The sequence below is a fragment of the Spodoptera frugiperda genome, chromosome 5, assembly GCF_023101765.2.
Source record: "Spodoptera frugiperda isolate SF20-4 chromosome 5, AGI-APGP_CSIRO_Sfru_2.0, whole genome shotgun sequence".
Taxonomy (NCBI): Eukaryota; Metazoa; Arthropoda; class Insecta; order Lepidoptera; family Noctuidae; genus Spodoptera; species Spodoptera frugiperda.
This window is the reverse complement of record NC_064216.1, coordinates 11,166,860-11,189,735: the sequence shown is the minus strand read 5'-3', so window position 1 is coordinate 11,189,735 and position 22,876 is coordinate 11,166,860. Positions and strand designations below refer to the sequence as shown.

Below are 22,876 nucleotides of genomic sequence, written 5' to 3'. Positions count from 1 at the left end.
AAGAAAAATGGACCCTATTGCTTTAATGTTTAAGATCATGTAATTTTAATATTTAGGCAATGTAGAGTAATATTTAGGTGATCTAGATAAGCTTTTAACCGCCTCATTGTTGTGGTGTTTATAATTACAAGTAACAAACGTAAGTTCCAGGTTTCTATTATAAATAGTTAAGTTTCTTATACTTATAAATTACTACCTGACCCTGAAAGAACAATAAGGTGGTCAAAATAACTTTTATTCCGTAGGTCGATATGAAATAAGAAACAAACAATAATGAAATACCGTCTATCGAAATCAAAATCAATTTCATCCTTTTAATGTTTTTTAACCGTCTTTCTTCAGTGAAGTCAGTTTTTTTGTATGGAATGTTTCAATGATAACTAACTCTCAAAAAAATGTCTGGTGATAAAAAACACAGGTTGTATTCTAGGTACTTCACCATACTTAACATACTATCATAAGATACTCTATCATCACATGCACTACTCATACTTAGCATACCATAATATCAAAGTTTACTAACTTACATCGCCAAGTTTAGCATAATATTAAGTATGCGCTAAGTTTTCAATTAGATCTCTGCTTGCTCGGTTATGGAACGAGCGCGTGGTTTAATGGTACATAATGCATGCATTACCGAGCTGGATAGGTACATTTTATGTTTGGGTGATCATAATAAAGATACTATATGTATAACAAGGAGCAGCGCTTTAATTCCCAAAGATATAGGCAGAGGTGCGCATAATTATACAATATAGTATCCAGAGTAAGATCGTGCTATATTACTTACGGATTTTTTTTTAAATTCGTTAATATCTTCACTTCACTTTACTTGATCCGAGAATCAAACTAATTCAAGGTCCCAACCTTGAATTACGTGGAAGTCACACTATTAATCACTTGATAAACGAATCATCAATGTGAAGCTCCCGTTTAAAGATACTGACATCACGTGCTGAACTTCAGTGTTCCGATGTTTTCATGGTTGTATCTACTGTAGATCCTAGCTTACAGGAGTTGCAGCGGTATAGGAGGTTACGACGGGCTTGTCCTATAAAAAATACCTACATTTTCTACCTATTTATATATGGCAATAGGCTCATCCTCTATTACATGGGACTAATAACACAAATGGTGAACAGTGAGTGTACATTGCATAGCAGCATTACGTGCCGTAATGTGCACCTCTGCCTACCCCTTCGGGGATAAAAGGCGTGACGTTGTGTGTATGTATTTTCTACCTATACAAGTGCCTAACACAACTTTCTCTTTGTTCCAGGTGGCGCCAAATTTAATAGAATTCGTGAAGTCACCAGTAAATATAATAGATTTTATAGCAACGCTAAGTTTTTACATGGACGTGGTGGTGGAACTGACGGTGGTGAGGCAGTATGTCGATAAAGCCGACATCCTGGAGTTTATCTCCATCATCAAGATCCTCAGGCTGTTCAAGCTGACGAGGCACAGTCCTGGCCTGAAGATCCTGGTGCATACCTTCAAGGCTTCAGCCAAAGAACTGACTTTACTGGTCTTTTTCTTGGTGCTTGGCATCGTGATATTTGCGAGCTTAGTCTACTATGCTGAGAAGTCTCAGGTGAGTTGGTTTTTGTATTTTAGTCTTTTGTGTTAGATTTTTGACTTTTATTTTTATATATTTTAAGAATGTCTTTATGGATTCCTAGGACTTGTTCTTTCATAGAATCGAAACGTCACGCCTTTTATCCCCGAAGGGATAGGCAGATTACGGCACGTAATGTACGGCAGTCGCACTTGCGGCCACTCGACCAACGAGGCAGTCCGTTGTGAATGAAACCCGCAACACGTTTTGCAGTCGCTAGTTGCCCAGACACTGCGTCAATTGTGCAGTCAGTTAAATAATTTACATAGGGACATTCAATAACGAATTTATGGTGTCAAAAAACCCTTTTTTAGTATTGTATATTTATACCGCGGAAACAACATCAGAAAGGACACCATTCGAAGCATCCCCAAAACCCAATACAAATAAACAAGTCCTGTTGTAGGTATGCGAAATACCTGACCCATTCGATCAAACCCTGCAAATAACAGGGTGCTCAATCATAATGCATCACTGGTGTCGAAATGTGAGCAAACTTTCCTTTCTTCTGTCAATAATTTCGGCTGAATGATTGTGTAGTCGGTTTGAGTTCTGTTTTGGGGAATATAGGACTGTGTGTGTAAAGTTCGGTTATTGAGTTGAGTTTAGAGTAAGTTAACTGTAAATCGACACCAGCAATTTATACTACGCTAACTCGAAATTTGGAAAAAACTTTTTTTATGCCAAGTTGCTTAAAATGTGTGTTTACATACGTCATAAAAAAATTGAGAAGAAATATGCAAAAATAAGAAAGTTACAAATCTTATAAAACGCTAAGTAAAGGTACTTTTTGAAATCACTCGATTTATATTACGCCAACTATTATTAGCGGAGTGTGCGCGCGGATCACTTTGGTCAAAATTCGTGCAACACTGCACTAACTCATAGTTAGCGTAGTTTAGTGCGTTCGTGTGTATAATTGTTCGTTTGTAAAATTAACGACATAGCGACTTTTACATAGTAAATACTTATTGTGTTAACGTATTAATTAATTTATTAATGGTACGTTGACTATTCTTTTTGTAAGTAAGTACATGTTCTTTATAAAATATTGAAATATGCATCAGATGATTGATCATGCACTACGACCTCCCGTACTACACTACGCTAACATAAGTTAGACGTGTATAAGATGTAACATTTTTTTGATTAATTACGTTTACATACGGCTAACTTGCGCTAAATCAAAAAATAGAAATGATGAAGGAAATATAAATATGAGATATTACAATGAATAAATTAAATATTAAGCATACCAAATTTCAAAAAAGTATCTTAATTAATGTAAAAGTTATCACGTTTTTCCCTTTAAACGCCTCTACTGTAAAGTACGCTTTTTGAGTTAGCGCAGTATAAATTGCTGGTGTCGAAATAGTTATCGAGTCTTGGATTTTATAGAACTCTACTTGCAGTAAAATCACTGTGTATTCAATAAATTTGAATACAGTCATATTCTTAGTCGCTACACAATACTTGGTCTGTGTATGATTAAATTTTTGTCATGGGTCTGAGTGTGATGTGTATGTGAAGTGTAATGTTTGTAAACGCATCTACGACAAAGTTAAAAACTAACAAATAATGGCAGTTTACTCACGTAAATTAATGGATAACGCTGCTCATGATGACGAGTCCCTCTGTGACTCGAAATTAGTAGAGCATTTCTCCATTTATTTTCGTCTGCCCATCTCATTACAAAACAAACTTAGAAATTCCAAACAAAAGTCAATGCAGTATTCAGTACTTGCTGTTTGTGCACACGGCTACATATCAACCTATGCAAAACCAACATAAACTGACCGTCGAACGTGCAGAAAGATTATACAAAGCGAGACCATGATAAAATGGTTTTGAATAGCTCGATCTATACTCGGGTCCACCGCTCCAATCAGAGATCGAAATATCAAACACGAAGTTCCCATTGTTAGTCGGCAAATAATTTCGGGGAAACGATTCGGTTTTCACGCACACATTTACAAAAGACGTGTATATATAAATGGACGGTAAAGGCAACCGTCCACAGGCTTGCATCGTATGCGGGTCTGCGTACAAGGGTAAGGGTAAGGTAAGGTCTCAAGGGTAGCTCGCCGCCCGACCAGAACCCGACCCAAAGAGATATCAGACCACCACAGATGGGGCCCAGTTGGGCTGATGCCTGATCCGGAGCTGCGGACTACCTAGCGGGCTTACCAGGGCTCCGGCTCAAAAAGAGTCTGACACTCCCTCTCGCCTCGTCCAAGGCGAAAGAAGTCAATGGCTGATTTCCCCCCTTACAAAGGCCCGCATCGGACGCATCGCACGCAACGCATTTTAGTTTGTCTCGTATAGAAACTCATACAACTACGTGCACTGATCCGCATCGTATAAACTGCTCATCGGCAATGTCTACATGCGATGCGTAATTGCGTTCCGATGACGTCATACGGAATGTCGATGCCAAAAATCAAAATGAAAATAGCATCCGCAACCCAATTGCTAATCCGCACGATGCCGATACAGTGGACGCAGTCTAAACAATTAATCCGTTTGATGCGATCCGTTTGTTGCGATTCGTCCGATCCGTCCGGCCTGTGGACGCTTACCTTAAGGGTATGTGTTCGGTTTGACACGCAATCACACAAAATGTGTATGGAACTATGAATGTTGTGTGCATGTGTGTGTGTGTGTTTGTTTAGGTCAGAAGGGACATGATGTCTCATAGTGTACCTTTTGTACATGATTCTTAACTTGAGATTCTTCTTACTAAGAATTTGTAAGAAAAACTTGTCAAGTACGGTTGGGATCGTGTTCTGTTGTATTTGCCTTTAGGGTCGTCGTCTCGGTTTTATTACAATTCAATCTTAAAACATATTATTCAACTTATACCTTTGCCCTTTTTTGAGGGGGGAAAATCATCCAATGACTTTTTTCGCTTTGGACGAGAGAGTGTCAGAATGTTATTGAATAAAAACCACCCCGTTCCTACTATAAAAGTGACGTCACGCGATATTTCAAATCAATACATCTTCATAAGTATTTGTTTTCCTACGAAAAAAAAAACGAGTGTAATGTTTTAAAGTATTCTACAAGACGGACATTAAAATAAAAAATAGTCATGTATTATATATATCCAATATTGGGTACCCTGACCGACTGAAAAGTAGGTGTAACTAAGAATGGGAACCTAGAACTAAGGCTAAGGTTACATAATACAAAAACCTTTGAATTTCAGTCGACCCATTAAATTGAAAAATATCTCAAAGAATAAAGAATTTTATATAGAAACAGCCTCGCTTGTCTTTTTTATTTATTTTAATAGTGACGTCAAAGTGACGCACACAGACGTCAAAAAACGTATGCAAAGTTATTTTAATCGCTTCACATTATACGTTGGACTTTAAAAGGGTGACTTGATATTTTTAACTTCACTACGTCAGCTGGCGTTTTGTTATATAAACATTTAGCATCACTAGACGGAATATATTAAATCAGTAGTAGGCATATCATGTTGATGCCAAAGTGTCTGTTGATTAAATTAAAATAATGCTTTGTCATTAGATTAGAGCTTTTACACACGAGCGGTATATTGCCAACGGTAGGGGTAAATGCACGTCGGCGGTAACAGTCGACCTATAGTGACACTTGCAGTTGTAGCCGATGTGCATCGACAGCCGCCGTCGACATTTCAACTGCAAAGACGCTACAGCTACAAGCTGTCCACGCTACAACTGCAAGTCGCTTTCTGCCGATAATCAGAAAATACTGCGCACATTGAGTGAATGTTTGATATACCACCTGTAACATAATTAACGCACACTGTCTTAGGGTGTCATTGTACTCATTATAATGAATAACTTTTACTATAGCACCAACTACGAAATCGCAAAATTCAAATCAGCTGTTTCATACATTTCGACAAGTCACGTGCCCAAAAAACAGGCAGTTTTAGACTTGTTCATTTATCTAGACAATCTAACAAAAAATGTAGTAGACATAAAAATATCACAAGCATAAATAATAATCATATTTCCCAGTCCATACACATTAAACTCACCGCTACATTTTCATGAAAATTGCATAACGCGACCGCTTTCATAACAACAAAGTGATTATGCCCACAAAACGGCCACTTTACTGAAACACTATATAAATCGCTGAAAATTTTATTCCCTACATCATTTTCATTTTCACTAAATCTCCTTTATTATATGTTGTTGTGGTCGTGTTTGCGTTAATTTATTATTATTATCGTCATAAGTATCTGGATATAAAGTGTTCTATAATTATCTGTCGCGGCTTTAATGGAGGTAGAGTTATGTTTGAAGACTATAATAGTGAAGAATTTTCGTACCCGGACCAGTACACATACACACGTCTCAATAAATATGAAGACCAAAGGGTGATATTAATCCTGACTATACTAAACTCCTATTTACTGCCACTGAAATGAAAATTATCATGAATTAAAGGTAATTGAAAAAGTCATAAAAACAAACGATCAATTACAAGCTGAAATCATTGCGTGAAACTGAAAAAAATACACGCTCTGAATATCACCTCTAAAGCGTACAGAAGTGGGTAGGAAAACCTGAAAAACGACTGAATTTCAGCAATCAAGCGGAACCGAGTGGCCAATGAAAGTTAATTGACTGTCAATTCGTTCAGCTGAAAAAAAGTTTTCAACGTAGATGACTGAAACGGAAGATGCGTAGGTGCTGTGAAATGGGAAGGTCTCCAGAGTTTTTAGAAAAGCTTTAGGAAAAACCCGAAATAGAGACCCAGTGTAAGATTTTTGATAGTGTCAGCTAAATATTTTGAACATCATATTTTTTTCGATATAATATGTTTTAGTAGAGAATTGATATATTAAGAACATTAGTTTCTGTGATATATTGAACAAACCATTGTCTCACATTGTGTGGTATCTAGATACGGATACCATACCGCATACCGTATATGGATACCACACATTGAACACACCATTATCTTTTAAGCAAAAAGATCTAAACACATTATTATTATGCATGTAATTAAAAATCACCGTTTAATCGCGTAAATTAATGTAGAAAAGCTCTACTAGTTTTGAGTCACAGAGGGACTCTTCATGATGAGCAGCGTGCGTAGACGAGCGATGTCACGTGTGATTAATTTACGAGAGTAAACCGTAATTTTCAGTTAATTTATTATGTCTCTCGATTTATTTGTCTCTCTTCTATCTCTCGATGAATTATTATAAAAATAATGCATTACTTTTCAATATTTTTAAATATCAATATCAACATTATGAACAAACTGCCTTCTACATTATTTCTGCAATCATTGTACAGGAACTCATGACCACTCATATCGAGTTATTCAGTTTATGATCGACATCATTTCAATTAAAATCACGCGAGTATATTGAAAAGGCAATCAATAAATTATTTCAAAACCGAAATCGAGCAAATAAATTAAATTGATGTCATCGGCTACGTATCTGCCTGAATAAGACATTATTGTATCATTTTTTGTTATTCATTCAGTTCTGGCGTTAAGGAGTAGAATAAAGGAATAGGTTTTTTAAATAATCTTACAAATATCATTCATTAATATCAACAGCCTATAAGACTAAGCCACTGTTAACCAAAGGCCTCTTTTCGCACGTAGAATGCTTGAGCATTAATTACCACACTTGCTCAAGGCGGGTCGGCGATTTCAAACTTACAATTTCACATACACCATCACACAAAGACTTGTTCCGTGCGGGAATCGAAACCGCTGCACGTTACATGGCAACCGGTTGCATAGCCACCGCAACGTGCAGTCCTTTAGTTAAAAAAACCTTTCCTAACATAATTAACAAAAATATCCATCAGACTCATAATAAAATATAATCTCGGTACACCCGTCACCCACGCGTAGGGTAAATATGATCATCTAATTAAGTTGGGACACGCTAACCAGAAGTTTTTGTTTGTGTAGCTCGTTTCCATCCCATGTTTATGGCTCAACTTTCTGGTCACCATAAACATAAAAATTGCGAAGACAAACACTGAGTCTGTTACACTGCCTGGCGTTTGCTTTAACACTCTACGTAATACAGTGGGTGACATTATAAAAATATAGGGATGTGCTGTTACTTTTATCGATATGTCGATGAAGAGAGTATTTTATATTTATGATTAAGTAACTAGTCTGCGAGTTCATGATGACTGATACTGTAGAATTTAGAATAAAAGAATACTTGCACATAAATGTGTATATAAAAATCAATTACTGGTCGTTCCTTTCGCTAAAACTTGAAAACGGGTGGACCGATTTGGCTAATTTTGGTCTTGAATTATTTGTGGAAGTCCAGGGCAGGTATTAAAGGTGAGAAAAAAAAAATATTTGAGGCGGAAGTTTGCCGGGTCAGCTTGTAAAATTGATGAAGCGATAGAAGTATGTAAGATTCGTAGCAATTGGCGTTTCATTGTCTCTGCCTGGGAGACAGGCGTGAGGTTATGTATGTATGTATGTATATAGCCGAAATATCGATAGCATAACATCACTAGGCTAACCGAACGCGCAGCTGTTATATTCCCAAAGAATGCGTTGCGAAACTTTACCAATATGCCGCCCGTATTGAAATTTTGCTTGCCAATGTATTTTTTTCAATGCGCTCGTTTTATTACAAGGCTTCAGCTACACATATTACATAGGTAATACATATGTATGAGGTTTGTCTTCTCGCTTTTGTTACCTATATGAATACTAGCGGACCCGACAATACGTTAAGCTCCTGTACATTGACACGTCTTTAATTTGAAAATTTTAAACTTTTTTTAATAAGCTAAAACATACTGGACCTTTTTGATGAAAATCGTTATTCAAATGTTAGGACAATATCTAACGTCATTAATATTTGACACTGCGATGGTAGCGCCGTCTGTCGGATCCAATAGTAATTTGTATTCCAAAATCACTACAACTAATACCTTTCTATTTGCTAGTACTTTTAGACAAAAATATGCCGATAATAATAAGATTTAGCTCTAAGATTATTAAATTCCTTAAGCAAGAATCCTTAACATTTCAAAATACAAAATAATGAAGTTCTACTTGTCTTGGATAGTCTATATTATATAATTATATAACTCAAATGTGGCTGACTGACTGACATAGTGATCTATCAACGCACAGCCCAAACCACTTGACAGAATAGGGCTGAAATTTGGCATGCAAGTAGATGTTATGACGTAGGTATCCCCTAAGAAGGATTTTGATGATTACCAGTAAAATAATACTTCTTAATGCGAGCGAAGCCATCTGCAAAAGCTAGTCATTCAATAAAAAAATTAGTTTTACTTGTCCTCGATAGTCATTTAATAAAATGTGTGATATTTCAAATTAATCATAGTCGATACACACTATCACTGGGCAAGACGCTGTAAAGTGAACATTACTTGACAATACATATTATTGTTTTCAAAGAAGATTGAAATTTAATGCACACATAATACGTATTATATTTGCTTACATATTTCACAAAAGAAAAAAATCTGCTACTAGCTAATACATTTCATATTTTTCCAATCTTGTTTGTAAAATAAATAAATGTTCGATACACTGCAATATTTTCTTTTAATCTTTTCATTACAAGCTGTGAACGTATGATGTTTTTCCAACATTTTTCTCACTAGAATGTTCTAGCAAATTGATTTTAATTCCAGTCGGTAAATACACAATTTTCTATGTTTACTCGCTTTAGTGCAAGTAGATTGGATTTTTGCTATTAAACAGATGTTTTGCTACATTTTGTACCGTGATTAAAAACCGTAGTAAAAAGTGAAATTATTTCTTGTTTTTATTTATATTGAACACTTTATATTTGAAAGTTAATTTTTTTATTTTAAACGTATTTGATAATTATGACGTATTTTAATACACAGCAATTATTTTTTTATAAATTGACTAGATATAAGAATATAATGAGAGAGCGAAGCAGGCGTTTAACTTCCATTTTGTGTTGCAACTTGCGCACGTCACTGTCCGAACAGATTCTCAACTAGTTTTAAGCCACGATGAGGGCTCATAAGCACAAACAGAAAGCGCGATGACCGTCAAATGTTCAAGACATTTTTTAATGGAAATTGAGCGGACGGGTCACCTATAATTGACTTCACATCATCTCTCAGTCGAACCAATCATCAACAACCCTTCCAAACTCTTGATAACCAGTTTCCTGAACCAACACTATATTTACCAACAAATAGGGATCACAATCTTCAAACAACTGTAAGATCTAAACCCAATTCCGGCCATGATTTGGCTGGCCCTCTTTTGTATGTACATTGAGGTCCCAAATGTACGTTCCATCCTTTTTTCGTTTAGATGTCAATTTCCTCGCAATCTCTTTGGTCTTGTAATCGAAAGGGCAATATACGCAGGTGCGTCAACGAATAATCTAATTCTGCCTTCTTTTGAACGCTTGTGTTTATTTTTGAGATGATAATCGTGCCTTGATCGGAGATATGCTTTGAAATGTTGGTATGAAAGTGGAGGGTTATATGAAAAGAGGGGTCTTTTATAACAATAATGGTCTATTAGGAAAAACATCTCATCAGGTAAACCTATATTTGAAGTAGTTCACGTGATGGTTTCCTGTTTCTATCTTGTTTCATACATCTTATGAAGAAAATTCATCCATTATTATGACTCTACTCGATGTATTTAATGACTGCACCGTTAGCGCGGTGGCTGGGTAACTGGCAGCCGCCGGTTCGATACCCACAAGGAGCATCTCATTGTGTGATCCACAAATTGTTGTTTCGGGTCTGGGTGTCATGTCCATGAAAATTTGTATGTTTGTAAACGCACCCACGACACAGGAGAAAATACTAGTGCAGGGCGAAGTTTAAAAAAAATAAGACCATTTACTCCACTGTCGCTATCACGTCAGTCCAAGGCACTTCTAGCAGACTTAGAAGCTTCATATTTGTAATACATATAGAGTTTAGTGTCTTAATCATGGGAAAACTTAAATATTTTGTAATTTCGGTCAAATCACCAACTGATCACACCCAAAACTAAGGGACACAAACTTGACATAATTTAAGTAGACCACTACCTACCCTCTCGATACAAACAAACGTACCGTTACATTCATAAACCAACACCAAACCTGACAGCTAGTAAGTGTGAATAATAGAGTTTATACATAACCGCAAAGAGGTTATATTTAACCCATGAACCGGGTCAGTGATCAAGAATAAATTTAATTATTTTACAGCTGAGGATCCAGAGTTAAAATGAGGTAGAGATATTGACTTTACTAAGAGTTTTTAATTACTAGGATTAATTAATTTAAAATCGGTCCAGTGATTTCTGTAATACAATTATTCGCGGTCCGACTTATTTTAATTTAAACCTTCCCTCTGAGACTTTTCGAGATAATTAAACTATCTTTTCGGGTGACACTAAATGTTACTGGCTGGTTTTGGTCGAATTTTTTTAGTAACTTTATAAGAATATTTCCTTTTAAGGTTGTAAGTGTGATTGCTTTTATATTTGTAGTGCTTCAATAGGGATTATGACAGGGTATGAAAATCAAAAATCTATTTAGTCCGTCAGTTAGGTATAATTAATGATTATTAGACACGAATGTTTTATTTTGTCATATAAGATAACTATACTTACATACAACGAATCAAAGTTTAGGAGTGGGAGCAAAAAAGTCATTTCTACGTATAAAATGTACCTAGAAGAGTACTGACCGAAAGTATTAGTTTCCAGAAGAAAATAAAAAACACGTGTATATATTCTTAAATAATATACAAGACGGACATTAAAATAAAAAATAGTCATCCACCTTATTATTTTAGAGTTCGTGCAGATACAAGTCAGATCTCTTATGAGCATTTGATTGTATTGTATTAATAATAACTCGTTTTAAGACATACTTTTATACTTATAATACTTGTAAAAAAAAATGTCACCAGTACTTATAATTTTCTAAAATTCCTAATTATTTTGCCCACAGGATAACCCTGACAATCAGTTCAAGTCCATCCCCTTGGGGCTATGGTGGGCTATCGTGACGATGACCACCGTAGGCTATGGGGACATGGCTCCCAAGACTTACCTGGGCATGTTCGTGGGAGCTCTCTGCGCGTTGGCTGGTGTGCTGACCATCGCTCTGCCCGTGCCTGTCATAGTGTCCAACTTCTCTATGTTTTATTCACATACTCAGGTAAGTGCTGTTTGTGTTTTAAAGTTCTATTTATAGTAACAGGTTTTAGGAAATGTGAACATTACTTAAGATTTTGCAGGACGGAGACTAAATGTATTTTTGCTCTTGAAAGTGTTATACTAACGATTATGGAAAAGCGTTTTAAATAATAGCCAAAAAGTCTTTGAATTTGATATTATGTTTTTTTTTCTACGTATGTATTTTTACACATAAACGAAACATACATGTCTTCATTGAAACGACTTCACACGACTTCGGAAACTTAGATTTCGGATATAAAAAAATAAATCTCTGTACTTATAAACATAATAAATAAATATTTCAGTTACCTTATTCGACCAGTTCAAGTTACTACTACGTCTCACGATTGGTCAATACCAACAATACGTCTGTATCAGATATTAAATCAATCGTGACGTCAAAATAGATATCAAACGTCGACCTGTAACCGAAGCCAATTAATTGAAATCTGCAATTGATGTAGCATGAGATGGTTAGTTGGATGGATAGTATAATATTTCACTATCTCTAGAACTAATACATTATACGTGCAAGATCGGTGTCGGTACAGATACCGTATAAAATCTATCGTAATTTTCCTCAGAAAAAAAATAATAATAAGGCAGCTGAAAATAATATAACACATTTTATGAGCATCGCTCCAAACATCGTCACATCGCGCACTTGCAGCTCGCAGTTAGCGTACGGAAACGTAAGTACGTTGGCAGCTAGCGTTAGCCAGATTCCAAACTACGCCGTGTCGATGTCGAGCCGGAACCGTGGTCGTGTTGTGTGTTTTGACCTTAAGATATTAAAAAAAGACTCAGAAATAGTGGCATTTGCCGTTGCATTAAATCGTAACACAATACATCATAAAATTTGGCATATTGATAATTATTAAGTTACGTGGTAGTTCTTGATAGTTTGATAACTGAGTCATTAGTAATACGGTACCTATTTAAAGCCTCAAAACCTTTCAATGGCTACAATGTGCTACGAATATAAAATGTATACAATATTTGAACAAACCAATTTCTCGATGCATTTAGTTCTTGCAATCAACAAAAAAAAAACAAAAATAGAATAGTTCACGAACCTCTCTTGTTATTTGATTCGCACACAGAAAAATCCTTTGTGTGATCCATAAAATGTTTTTCTATGGCCGTTGTGTGATATGTACGGTACATGTATAAGTAGAAATGGACCCAAATCAAAGAATAAAGGTTTTATTATTGGGTAACATGCCACACTATCACACTAAGATTATAATTGTAAATGTTTGTTTGGACGTCTTTTTTTGAGAGGGGGAAGTCATCCAATGGCTTCTCTAGCCCTAGGCGAGAGGTGCGGGAGTGTCAGACTCTTACTGACTAAAAACCACCCCGTTCCGACTCCTGCTTTTCAAGCCGGAGCCCCGGTAAACCCGCTAGGATGTTAGTCCGTTAATCACGCTGAAACTACTGAACAGATTTTGATGAAGTTTAGTATACAGACAGGGTGACTTTATTGATACTTTTATCACAAGGGAACGCGGGCAAAGCCAGTATAAGATATTATTTTTATAAAAAAATATATAAATATAATAATGCTTCCAAGTACTAAGATTAAATGCAAAGTCCGATGATTAAATGTTCGTTTGCGTGTAAATCCTAAACAAAAAATATCAACATCACGGAAGAAGCAAAGATTTGGGCCTTAATTAAACTTCCCTAAGACTTTCAAAGTCGAATTTTGTTTACAATATTGTATCTTGTTATTAGAACCTTCGGTACGAGCTGAATTCGGAAGTTTCTATCGAAATTCGATCTTATGACTTCGATAACTGAGTTTGTTTGGTATTGAAAATCATTTTGGGTTTTTCCTAAGAAGATGAAAATGTTTAGTCAAATGTTCTGAGACACAAAATTAATAATAATTGAATTTTAAATAGCTACGTACGATTTTTTTATTTGCAAAAATAAATGTTGCCTCACAATAGGATTTTCTCCTGTGTCGTGGGTACGTTTACAAACAACGAACTTGTAGTTCACATTCACATGACACCCAGACCCGGAACAACAATTTGTGGATCACACGAAGAGTTACTCCATGTGGAAATCGAACTCACAACACGTTGCGCGGCAGCCAGTTGCCCAGCCACCGCACCAACCGTACAGCCAAAGAGAGTTCAATTGACTCACAAAAAAAAAACTCAATAGAATTTTAGGATTTTACAAGTCTCCAAAATCATCATGACGGGACGATTTTGAGAAACATGCAAAATATGAGTGAAGCTTTTATATCGTTCTGAGAATAAACGTAGCGTGAGCAGAACTGCCGGTCCACTGCACACCCCATCCCTAACACAAGGTTATTTTTGTATGGAAACAAAATTCGCAGAATTTATATTTTCAAACATTTATTTTGTACTAAAAATATCCTTGACAACATGTTCTTAAATATGTGCCTAAAATATTGTCGTGTAAAATAAGATACCGTACTTAAGTTATTAAGATATTTTTGGCATGAAATATTGTTTACCCTGGGAACCCAACTGTTTTTCACAATCTTGAAACAGACTGGAGACAAAATACAAATAGTTTTCACATCTATCATACAACACAAACGCTCTCAACATAAATATGTATAATGAAAAATCATTACGTGCCGTAATATGCACTTCTGCCTAACCCCTTCGGGGATAAAAGGCGTGACTTTGCAAAAATCTCACGCAAATAAAATATTGAAATGAAAAAATATTGACTTACATACCTGGTTTTTATGAACAATATATTTAAATTTAAATCGTCCAAATAGGCCTCGACTCGAGGCAAAAACGAGTCAGTAAACGAGTCCCAAAATATTTCATGCCAGAATGTATAAGTAGACTTTCAAACAGTCGAGCCCAAACTATGTCGCTAAATAATTCAATACAGGTAATTTCAACCCTCAGAAGAACAGATTTCAGTCTTTTTATTGTGATGGCCCGAAGATTTATGACGCCTTACATAGTTTTTAATTTGTACTTGATTTTCTTGTTTGTCATTTCCTAATTTAATCTTAGGGAAAACAACGATGTAGACCATGTTTCAAAATGGTAATTTCATTACTAAATGATCGACAACACATTTCCAACTAATGCAAATAAAAGGACCCCATGTCTACAAGTGGCGCTAACTATTTTAAATTAAGAAATTCATCAACTCGGTTACATTGTAATCTCGTAAAAATAGACACATTATGTCATAAAATACAGCTCCACGTTACGTATTATAAAATTGTATTTGATTTTTTTGTATGTCATTTCCTAATTTAATCTAATGGGAATCGAATGGAAACTCAAGAGAAAACAAAGATCTAGACCATGTTTCAAAATGTTACTTTAGGCACTCGAAGCCTAGTTAATGCATTGTCGATGTTTGCTTGAAAATTAGGTTCAGACTGAACGTTTGACCTGAATACTGTTATAGACGAGACAGAAAGGTCAGATGCAATTGGATTAAAGTCAAATTTCAACTTGAAATGTTCACTATAGCAGCAGTGGTAGAAGACTTTTAGTGAGAAACTTAACGGTTTTAAGCCTAGAAGAGCAGTTCCTTTAAATTGTATCTATTATCGACAGAAGTGAAAAAAATATAAAGTTCCTGTAGAGTTAAATTGTCTTTCAGTTAGGAACAAAAAGAAATACGATTACTCCAAATGCCATTTCAGGAAAAAACAGCCAATAAAACTTAACTTTTTCATCCATACGCTACGTATTTTCTCCAAAACTTTTAATGTATGTAAATTACTTACTCATCGCTCACAGCTTCTCAACTTTGCAATATGAGACATAAAGTTAATACTGTGACTCCATCAGTAACTTTGCACCTCCACACATAATAACTCAAATTCTTAATACTTTGCTTGCTACGAGGTCGCTACGCGGCTACGATGTTGCTACGGCTACGACTCCGAATGTGCTACGTTATAAAATTGCTACGCTTCTGTGAATTTTCTAATAAATCTTCTGCAACATATTGTCAGTTTATTTTTATGGTTTGCAGTGCCTTGTAGTGAGGTTTTAAATTGGATTGGTAGTAGGAGGATTCTGAATACAACTAAGTAATATTTTATAACAAATTCAGACAGATTTTTTAAAGTTGTGTTGGGATTTGGCGTCAAATTCATTAGGAAAAACGATTATCAATGTAATATGTCTTCATTAGAGGTCATTAATTTATTTAGATATTTTGTCTTACTTTACTAGACAAGGTAATTTGACTCAGATTCATCTTCGAGTTGTGCCGCGATAAAATCTAATGAAACACTCGAGACTCATAAAACAAACGTTTAATTATAATTACTTTGACTTATCTGTACCACACTAACAAAGATACGGACGAAGAAATACGAGACCGCTACGAATATTTTATTACTTTCTGTATAAAGCGCTACGAGCGCTACGGTGCTACGGTGCTACGAAGCTACGGATCTTTCGTAGCTTGTAGAACACTTGACATCTGGCTTTATACAGGTTGTTGCGGAAACCTTGTAACAATTATTATATTTAATCTAAAAGAATATAATAGAAATAGATTCACTTACTACATAATTGCACGTAAATATTTCGCTGACTTAGTAAATTACTTCACAATTATGTCCTGAGTTTTACTGCACGGTTGGTGTAGTAGCTGAGCAACCGTCTAGTGCGCAATGTGTAGCGAGTTCGATTCCCGCACATAGAAACTTTGTGTGTAATCTATAAATTGTTGTCTCGTGTCTGGATAGAAATAGCAATTTCCTAGAGTTAGGCTACGCTTTAAAAGAACAGATACATAAAAAGACAAATCCTTTGCCATATCACCTGTTATAATCCATAGAAGACGTGTCTTTGGTTTGCTAACGTATACCCGTTCTGCAACACCTTGTATTGCGACTTACAAATGTGGGTTATTCTGTTCAAATTGTAGTTTCAAAATCTGCAACCATTTTTGAGCTTTGAAATATGATGTGGAGGAATACGGAGCAGCATGTCGGCTTGGTTATGTAATGGATATGCTGAGCTTGGTTTCAACGAGTATTATAAATCGTTGTGATTTATAAACTTAATGTTGGTGTAAGGTGTGTTTGAAAATATGTTCTGTGGTGAAGGTTGCAAGGGAACAGCTGGATGTAGGTCGTTACGGCCATCTGGATGTTCTTGGGAGAGGCTTTGATTAGCAGTGGGCATTGCCGCTGAGGTGATTATGTTATGTATAAATCTTCATTGAAATTGGTTCGATATTGGAAACAAAATTGATACGTTTGATCGTAAAAGATTTGAGCACAATTAATTCCGCACATTTCTCAAAAGAAAATACCCAAACTTTTATTTTCTTGGGAACAGTGATTAAAGTTCCCTAAGAAAAGGCCTCTGACCAGGCGAGGTGATCGTGCCTGGCGGGTTTTCTGCCCAACTGTTGTTCGTTGGGATTTTCTTACCATGTATATTCGTATGTAAAATTCATTGTGCCATGTAAAATTTGTGACGTCATCCGTTGATTTGCTTTTGTCGCCACAATTCTAACAATTCATATAAAATTTAATGAAAAATATGGATGAAAATAATAATAATAATTTACAGTTATCCATATAAACTTTTGAACCTAAAATATAATTTTAAGCGAACTAACCACACAAAAGGCTCTAACATTCATAAATAAATAAATGTATCCATGTATACATAAATATCAGAACTGTACATAACTGAAAAGGTTCTATATCAAAACGTACAAATATTTGATGAACTGTGTTTATGGCGAGATCTTATTGGATGCTGTTATCTGAGATAGAATTTATGTATCGGATTATTTAGGGGTTAGAGAATTATTTGAGTATATTTCTTTATATTATTAGTCCAAAGCTTTTATACAATAGCAATAAAAATATCGCTTTACATATTTGAGAATACTACTTACTCATGTGATAATAAAAAATAAAAAAAAAAGTTTGCTTAACCCAATAACTTAAACTAGAAATCTAAATAACAGCCTAGTGCTCATTTAACGTACTTCATTACCAGTATAACACCTATAACCGTTCATAACTGGGCCTTTTCTACATCAAAGGGTAATTGGTTTACTCTACGATTTATAAGAGAGGGTTACTGTCCGATCTCTGTTATATGAGTAGTTCCTAAGTAATCTCTTATGTCAGCCCCAGGAAAAAAGACATTGTTTTCTTCAGTAACAAACGTGTTTAATTCTACAATAACAATGTGGCCTAACCACATACTAGAAACTACTAAAACAACGTAAGAATTTGTCCAAAGAAATCCTATGTCCAACAGCAAAGCAATCCCACCCACTAAAGAAAATAAATAAAAATCTTCTAACGTAGTACATGACAATTTATCTTTTGCTCGACTGTAAAGGAAGACTTTCTAACCCCCCCCCCCTCTAACCCCACCCCCACAACAAACTGGCTAACTTAATGACGGACCGTTTAAAGTTATTGTCTCAAATATTGTTGTTGTGTTGTTATTGTCAACACAAATATAATATACAATGTTATGTGCAGTTTCAGACGTTGTAAAGTGATGTTGTTTATTATTTTTATTTCATTTAGTATAAAAGTACCTTTAACCGACGTGCATGCATGAAAAGACTGATGACTGTTGATGATGCGAAAGTCGTATCAATTGGAGCAGAGACAATAGCTCTTCCTACCCCCATGGAAGATAGGCGTGAAGTTATGTATGTATCATCAATGGAAATACAAGTATTGAAAATATGCATGTTAAATCTATATATCGACGATATCGTCATGGTCGCGGGGAGCCTGTGGATGCAGGTGGTGTGTCGTTCTACGTGCCGGGCTAAGAGGCCATCGTCCAAAAGTTTTTTTTTTTCTTGTTTAAAAACGTTGGAGAAAATCTTAATGTGGGGACATTAAGATTTTCTCCCGTATCGTGGGTACGTTCACATATACATGACACCCAGACTCGAATTAAATTTTAACTCAACACTACTACAGCAAACTCAAAAGAGTAGTTAATAAAGTTTATGTCAGTGTTCGTCACGATATCTATATTCACACTCACTCACTCAAATAAACAAAATTACAAATAACACAAACCTATCAAATTAATAACCGTGACATTCAATCAACGATTTATTGTCCGACGCCCAGTAAACAGTAAAATATAACATAAAATTGACAAACAAAATACAACAATGAAAATCACTATAATTACCTATAAAACGAAGTCACCTTTTCTGTCTGTCTCTATGATTGCTTAGATCTTTAGTATAACGGAACGGATTTTGATGCGATTTTCCATATAGATAAAGTTATTCAAGAGGACTGTTGATGAGTATAATATATACCAAGGCGCAGCACCAACCCACTGCATGGTTGGCGGGAGCCAACGGCACAGAGCAACTCTTTGTGTGATCCACAAATTTTCCACCCACAACAACACAGAAGAAAATACTAGTACGGCGCAAAGATTATTTACAACACAAGATATTGGAAAGGATTATAAGGAATTTCGCTCTAAATGTCAAAAGACAGAAAAAAACTAAAACCCATGCGAAGCCGGGGCGGGTCGCTAACTTATATAAGTTGACAAACAGCCCTCGTAAAGACCGTGTTTGACTCTGGACTCAGTAAATATTATTGTCGATTTGTGGGTGGAGTCATTTATCATCCACGTTATAGAGAGGTTGCCAAAAATGTGGAACTCTTTAATGATAAATGTATTTCAGTTGACTGGACGGAAAAAAGTAAATGAAATCTGATAAAAATTGTACAATAAATCTTTTATTTTTTGGAAGGTACTATAAATACCTTGTAATTTGTTGACCTGAAATACTCAAATACCAGTTTTATAAACTTATGACAGTATATTTAATTAAAATAATTAAAACTAAAAAAACAAAGAAACATTTTCAGTTTTCAGTGAAGAATATCAATAAGTAATAGTGAAGAATATTATAGTGATCTTACCTTATTTCAGCAACTTGAATAGAACTGCATGATAGCACTGTTGGTGAGTGATACGAATCTCACATACTTAATACCGTCATATTGAATTGCAATTCCAATTCATTACCTCATACTTGCAGATAAACATAATATTATCGAAGAACGAACGAATACAACATCATTATTAACTTATTCACTAAGTGAAAGCAGCCGTATGAAATTCTGATCATATGGTTATGTGATTCGTGCGTGATACTGCATACATAAACTTATACGAGTAAGTCTGACCTCAAGTGCTTTAGTTTATTAAGGAAGTCATCAATTGATATTGGTTTAGATAATATTCACAGTTTTATTCGTATTCCCACCCACCTTCATATAAGTGCCTGAGAAACGTATGTGACAGATAGTGCATACAAATTACGTTCTTAAATCAAAGTTATGATGCGTAGTGGCTATCCAGATATTTTTTGGTTTACTCACGTAATTACTTGACGAGGAACTTGGACAGTTTCAAGTTATGCTACAGGTTCATATTCATGAGCAGCATTTTGCGACACACCACACGGCGACAGTCGCTATATTGTGTGTAAACCGTAAAACATACTTAATAAATAAAGAGAAAATTAAATGTTATTGTAGTAGGTATCCTTTTGCTTAGCTTTTGATGGATTTTTTTTAATATGTGTTCAGATCACTTCTTCACTTCTAACTTTCCATCAAAATAAACAAAAACTAAAAAGTATATTTCAATAAAACTAAAAAAGAAAATGAAAAAATGAGACAACACAGATCTAATAAACTACCCAATGAACTCCATCAAGGGATGAGCCAAAAAATAAAAAGTAATGGCACCCAACAATCCCTTAAATTATGCCGCTTTAATACGTCTGAACAAAGAAGAAAATATTTTGTATTCGTAAAGAATTTTTAAGATGTCATAAACACAAATTTATGGAGGATAAAAAGAGAGAATGCTTAGTATCATATACCCTTTTTGGAATACAAATCAAATTACAATAATGGGGATTAATGTGTGTCATTTTAATACAATGTATTTTGTAGCAATACACATGTTTTGCTAAATGTAGTGAACTAATTTCAGATTGGTAAGCCATTATTTGGTCAGTTTATCTGCTATAGGAGGTCCGTGTGATTCTAGTTCTAACTTACCAATGACATAAAGCATTAACTGCGAAACGAAAACTGTTGAAAGCAATTCTTCCGCTGACCGTCAGTCACCAGACCGTCGTGGCGGTTAACGTGTTAAACAAAATTTGACTTAATTCAAACCGAATTTTCTCCAGAACCATCAATCTCTTCGTACATGAAACTTTAGAAAATCCTCTTTTTGAAAAAAATGGTACAGCGCCTGTAAATTCGATCGTAATCAGATTTGGGTAGGAACATCCCTTGTCAGAACCAATTACAGGCTTTCCTAAACTCCCCTTAACAAGATTAATCGCCTTTAAATCCAACAAACGCTTCCAAATTGAAAGATATTAACGCTACTAAATTTATTGCTCGTCCATATTAATTTATTTTGTCAGTAGTTCAGCCCTAGTTTCCTGTTGGATAAAGATCAAACTATCAATACTAGTGTACAGTCTATTTTAAGCTCAGTTGTCCCTTCCCTCAAAACTACTAAGTATTGAATTATCTATCGTCTGTGTAGCGAACTTAAAGTCTAGGTTTGGACGTGATATTCAGAAATAGACTTGTCCCAATTTTAGACTTTGACTACAACAGACGTTTCTATGTTTCCAACTACGTTTTCAACATTATTGTGTCCTATACCTTGAAGTCGCTACAGTTACAGATACAAACTTCACATAAACAATTTTTTTTTATGGTATGAGCCGGTAAGTGTCTTAACGGACCACTTACACTTACAATGGTAAGCAATCACCATCGCTCATGGACACCTCAAACATCAGAGGTGTAACAAATGCGTTGCCGGCCTTTTGGGGGTTAGATATTTAAGGGTTTTTGGGGAATTGGGGTCTGGGAAGATGGAGATTGGGTAATTAAGCCTCTGGTAACCTAACTCACACAACGCACTTAAACCATAATTATCATATCTAGACTCCAAACATGAACTAAGTATAGCCATATTTTCCGTGAGAGAATTGATCTTCAGCAGTCGGTTGCTCAGTCACCATAAGCATCTGTTAAACTAATAACAGATGAGAAGTCGGTAGTCAGGCGAAACTCTTAGGGAAACGAATTGTTTGCTCACCGCAGACGATGGTCGGATGGTTACCCAAGTATTACTTGAGGCTTACATATTTTGTCGGTAATATTGTTTGCTACCTTTTCTAAGCAAAGGGGTTGGTATAATCATTTTAAAGTGAGTTGTAATGGATTTTTACTCTTATTGCCATATTTTTAGAGTGGAGAGTGTTGGTACAATCATTTGAAATTGACTTACTATTAACTATTGACTTGTTTGGCAATACTTTTTCATTTAATATCAAGTAAATAAACTTAATCTGTTTTAATTTGTAACCGATACAACTTAAGTCCCCATTCACTCTGCAAGACTTCGGAAAATATCGCATAAACCAAAAAGCTAGATCAAAACTTGTGTGACATAAAACTAGACCAAAACTTAGTGGGGGCTCCGAAAAATATCTACTAGAGGACCCGGTGCCCCTTACAGGTACTGAGGGTGGCTACCGGGGTGGTTTTAGTGAGGTAAAAAACTCACACTCCTCTCTTTTATACCCAGAAAACTAGGCACTGTCTGAAGGTTGCCCCCGTCATCAAAAAAAAAAAAATACCAAAACCACTTTGTTTGTGTTGACCACTATATAGTGGTGTTTTGAAACCTAACAAAAACTAAAAGCATAGTCAATATTTACTAAACCACCGACAAACAGACCGATGTCCCTTCACCATTAAAGAGGAAGCCGGTATTTATTTTATTCCATTACAGCAATATGACAGAGCATTACAGTGGAACTGCACACAAGGGTATAATACAAAGGCTTTATGAAGTGAACAACTTTATCACGTTATTGTTAGGACATATCTCTGTGAGACCTAGGTCTTATGGCAAATAGCTGACTGTTAGGTTTTGAAATGCTTCGGAGAGTCTTTTGTGTGTTCAGAAAGGAATGGGTGTGTTGGTTTAGATTATA

The 22,876-nt window shown here is 35.4% G+C and overlaps 2 protein-coding genes across 4 annotated transcripts in view; one reads left to right on the top strand and one right to left on the bottom strand.

Moving 5' to 3' along the window:
- Positions 1-22,876, bottom strand: part of LOC118272073 (protein spaetzle 4) — a 484,075-nt gene that overhangs the window by 56,041 nt on the left and 405,158 nt on the right. The window lies entirely within an intron of this gene.
- Positions 1-22,876, top strand: part of LOC118271759 (potassium voltage-gated channel protein Shaw) — a 255,565-nt gene that overhangs the window by 177,805 nt on the left and 54,884 nt on the right. For all 3 annotated transcript variants that reach the window (XM_050693717.1, XM_050693715.1, XM_050693716.1), the window contains 2 exons: positions 1,280-1,594; positions 11,595-11,804. In XM_050693717.1, coding sequence (XP_050549674.1) covers positions 1,280-1,594; positions 11,595-11,804 — 525 coding nt within the window. The remainder of the gene's footprint in view (positions 1-1,279; positions 1,595-11,594; positions 11,805-22,876) is intronic.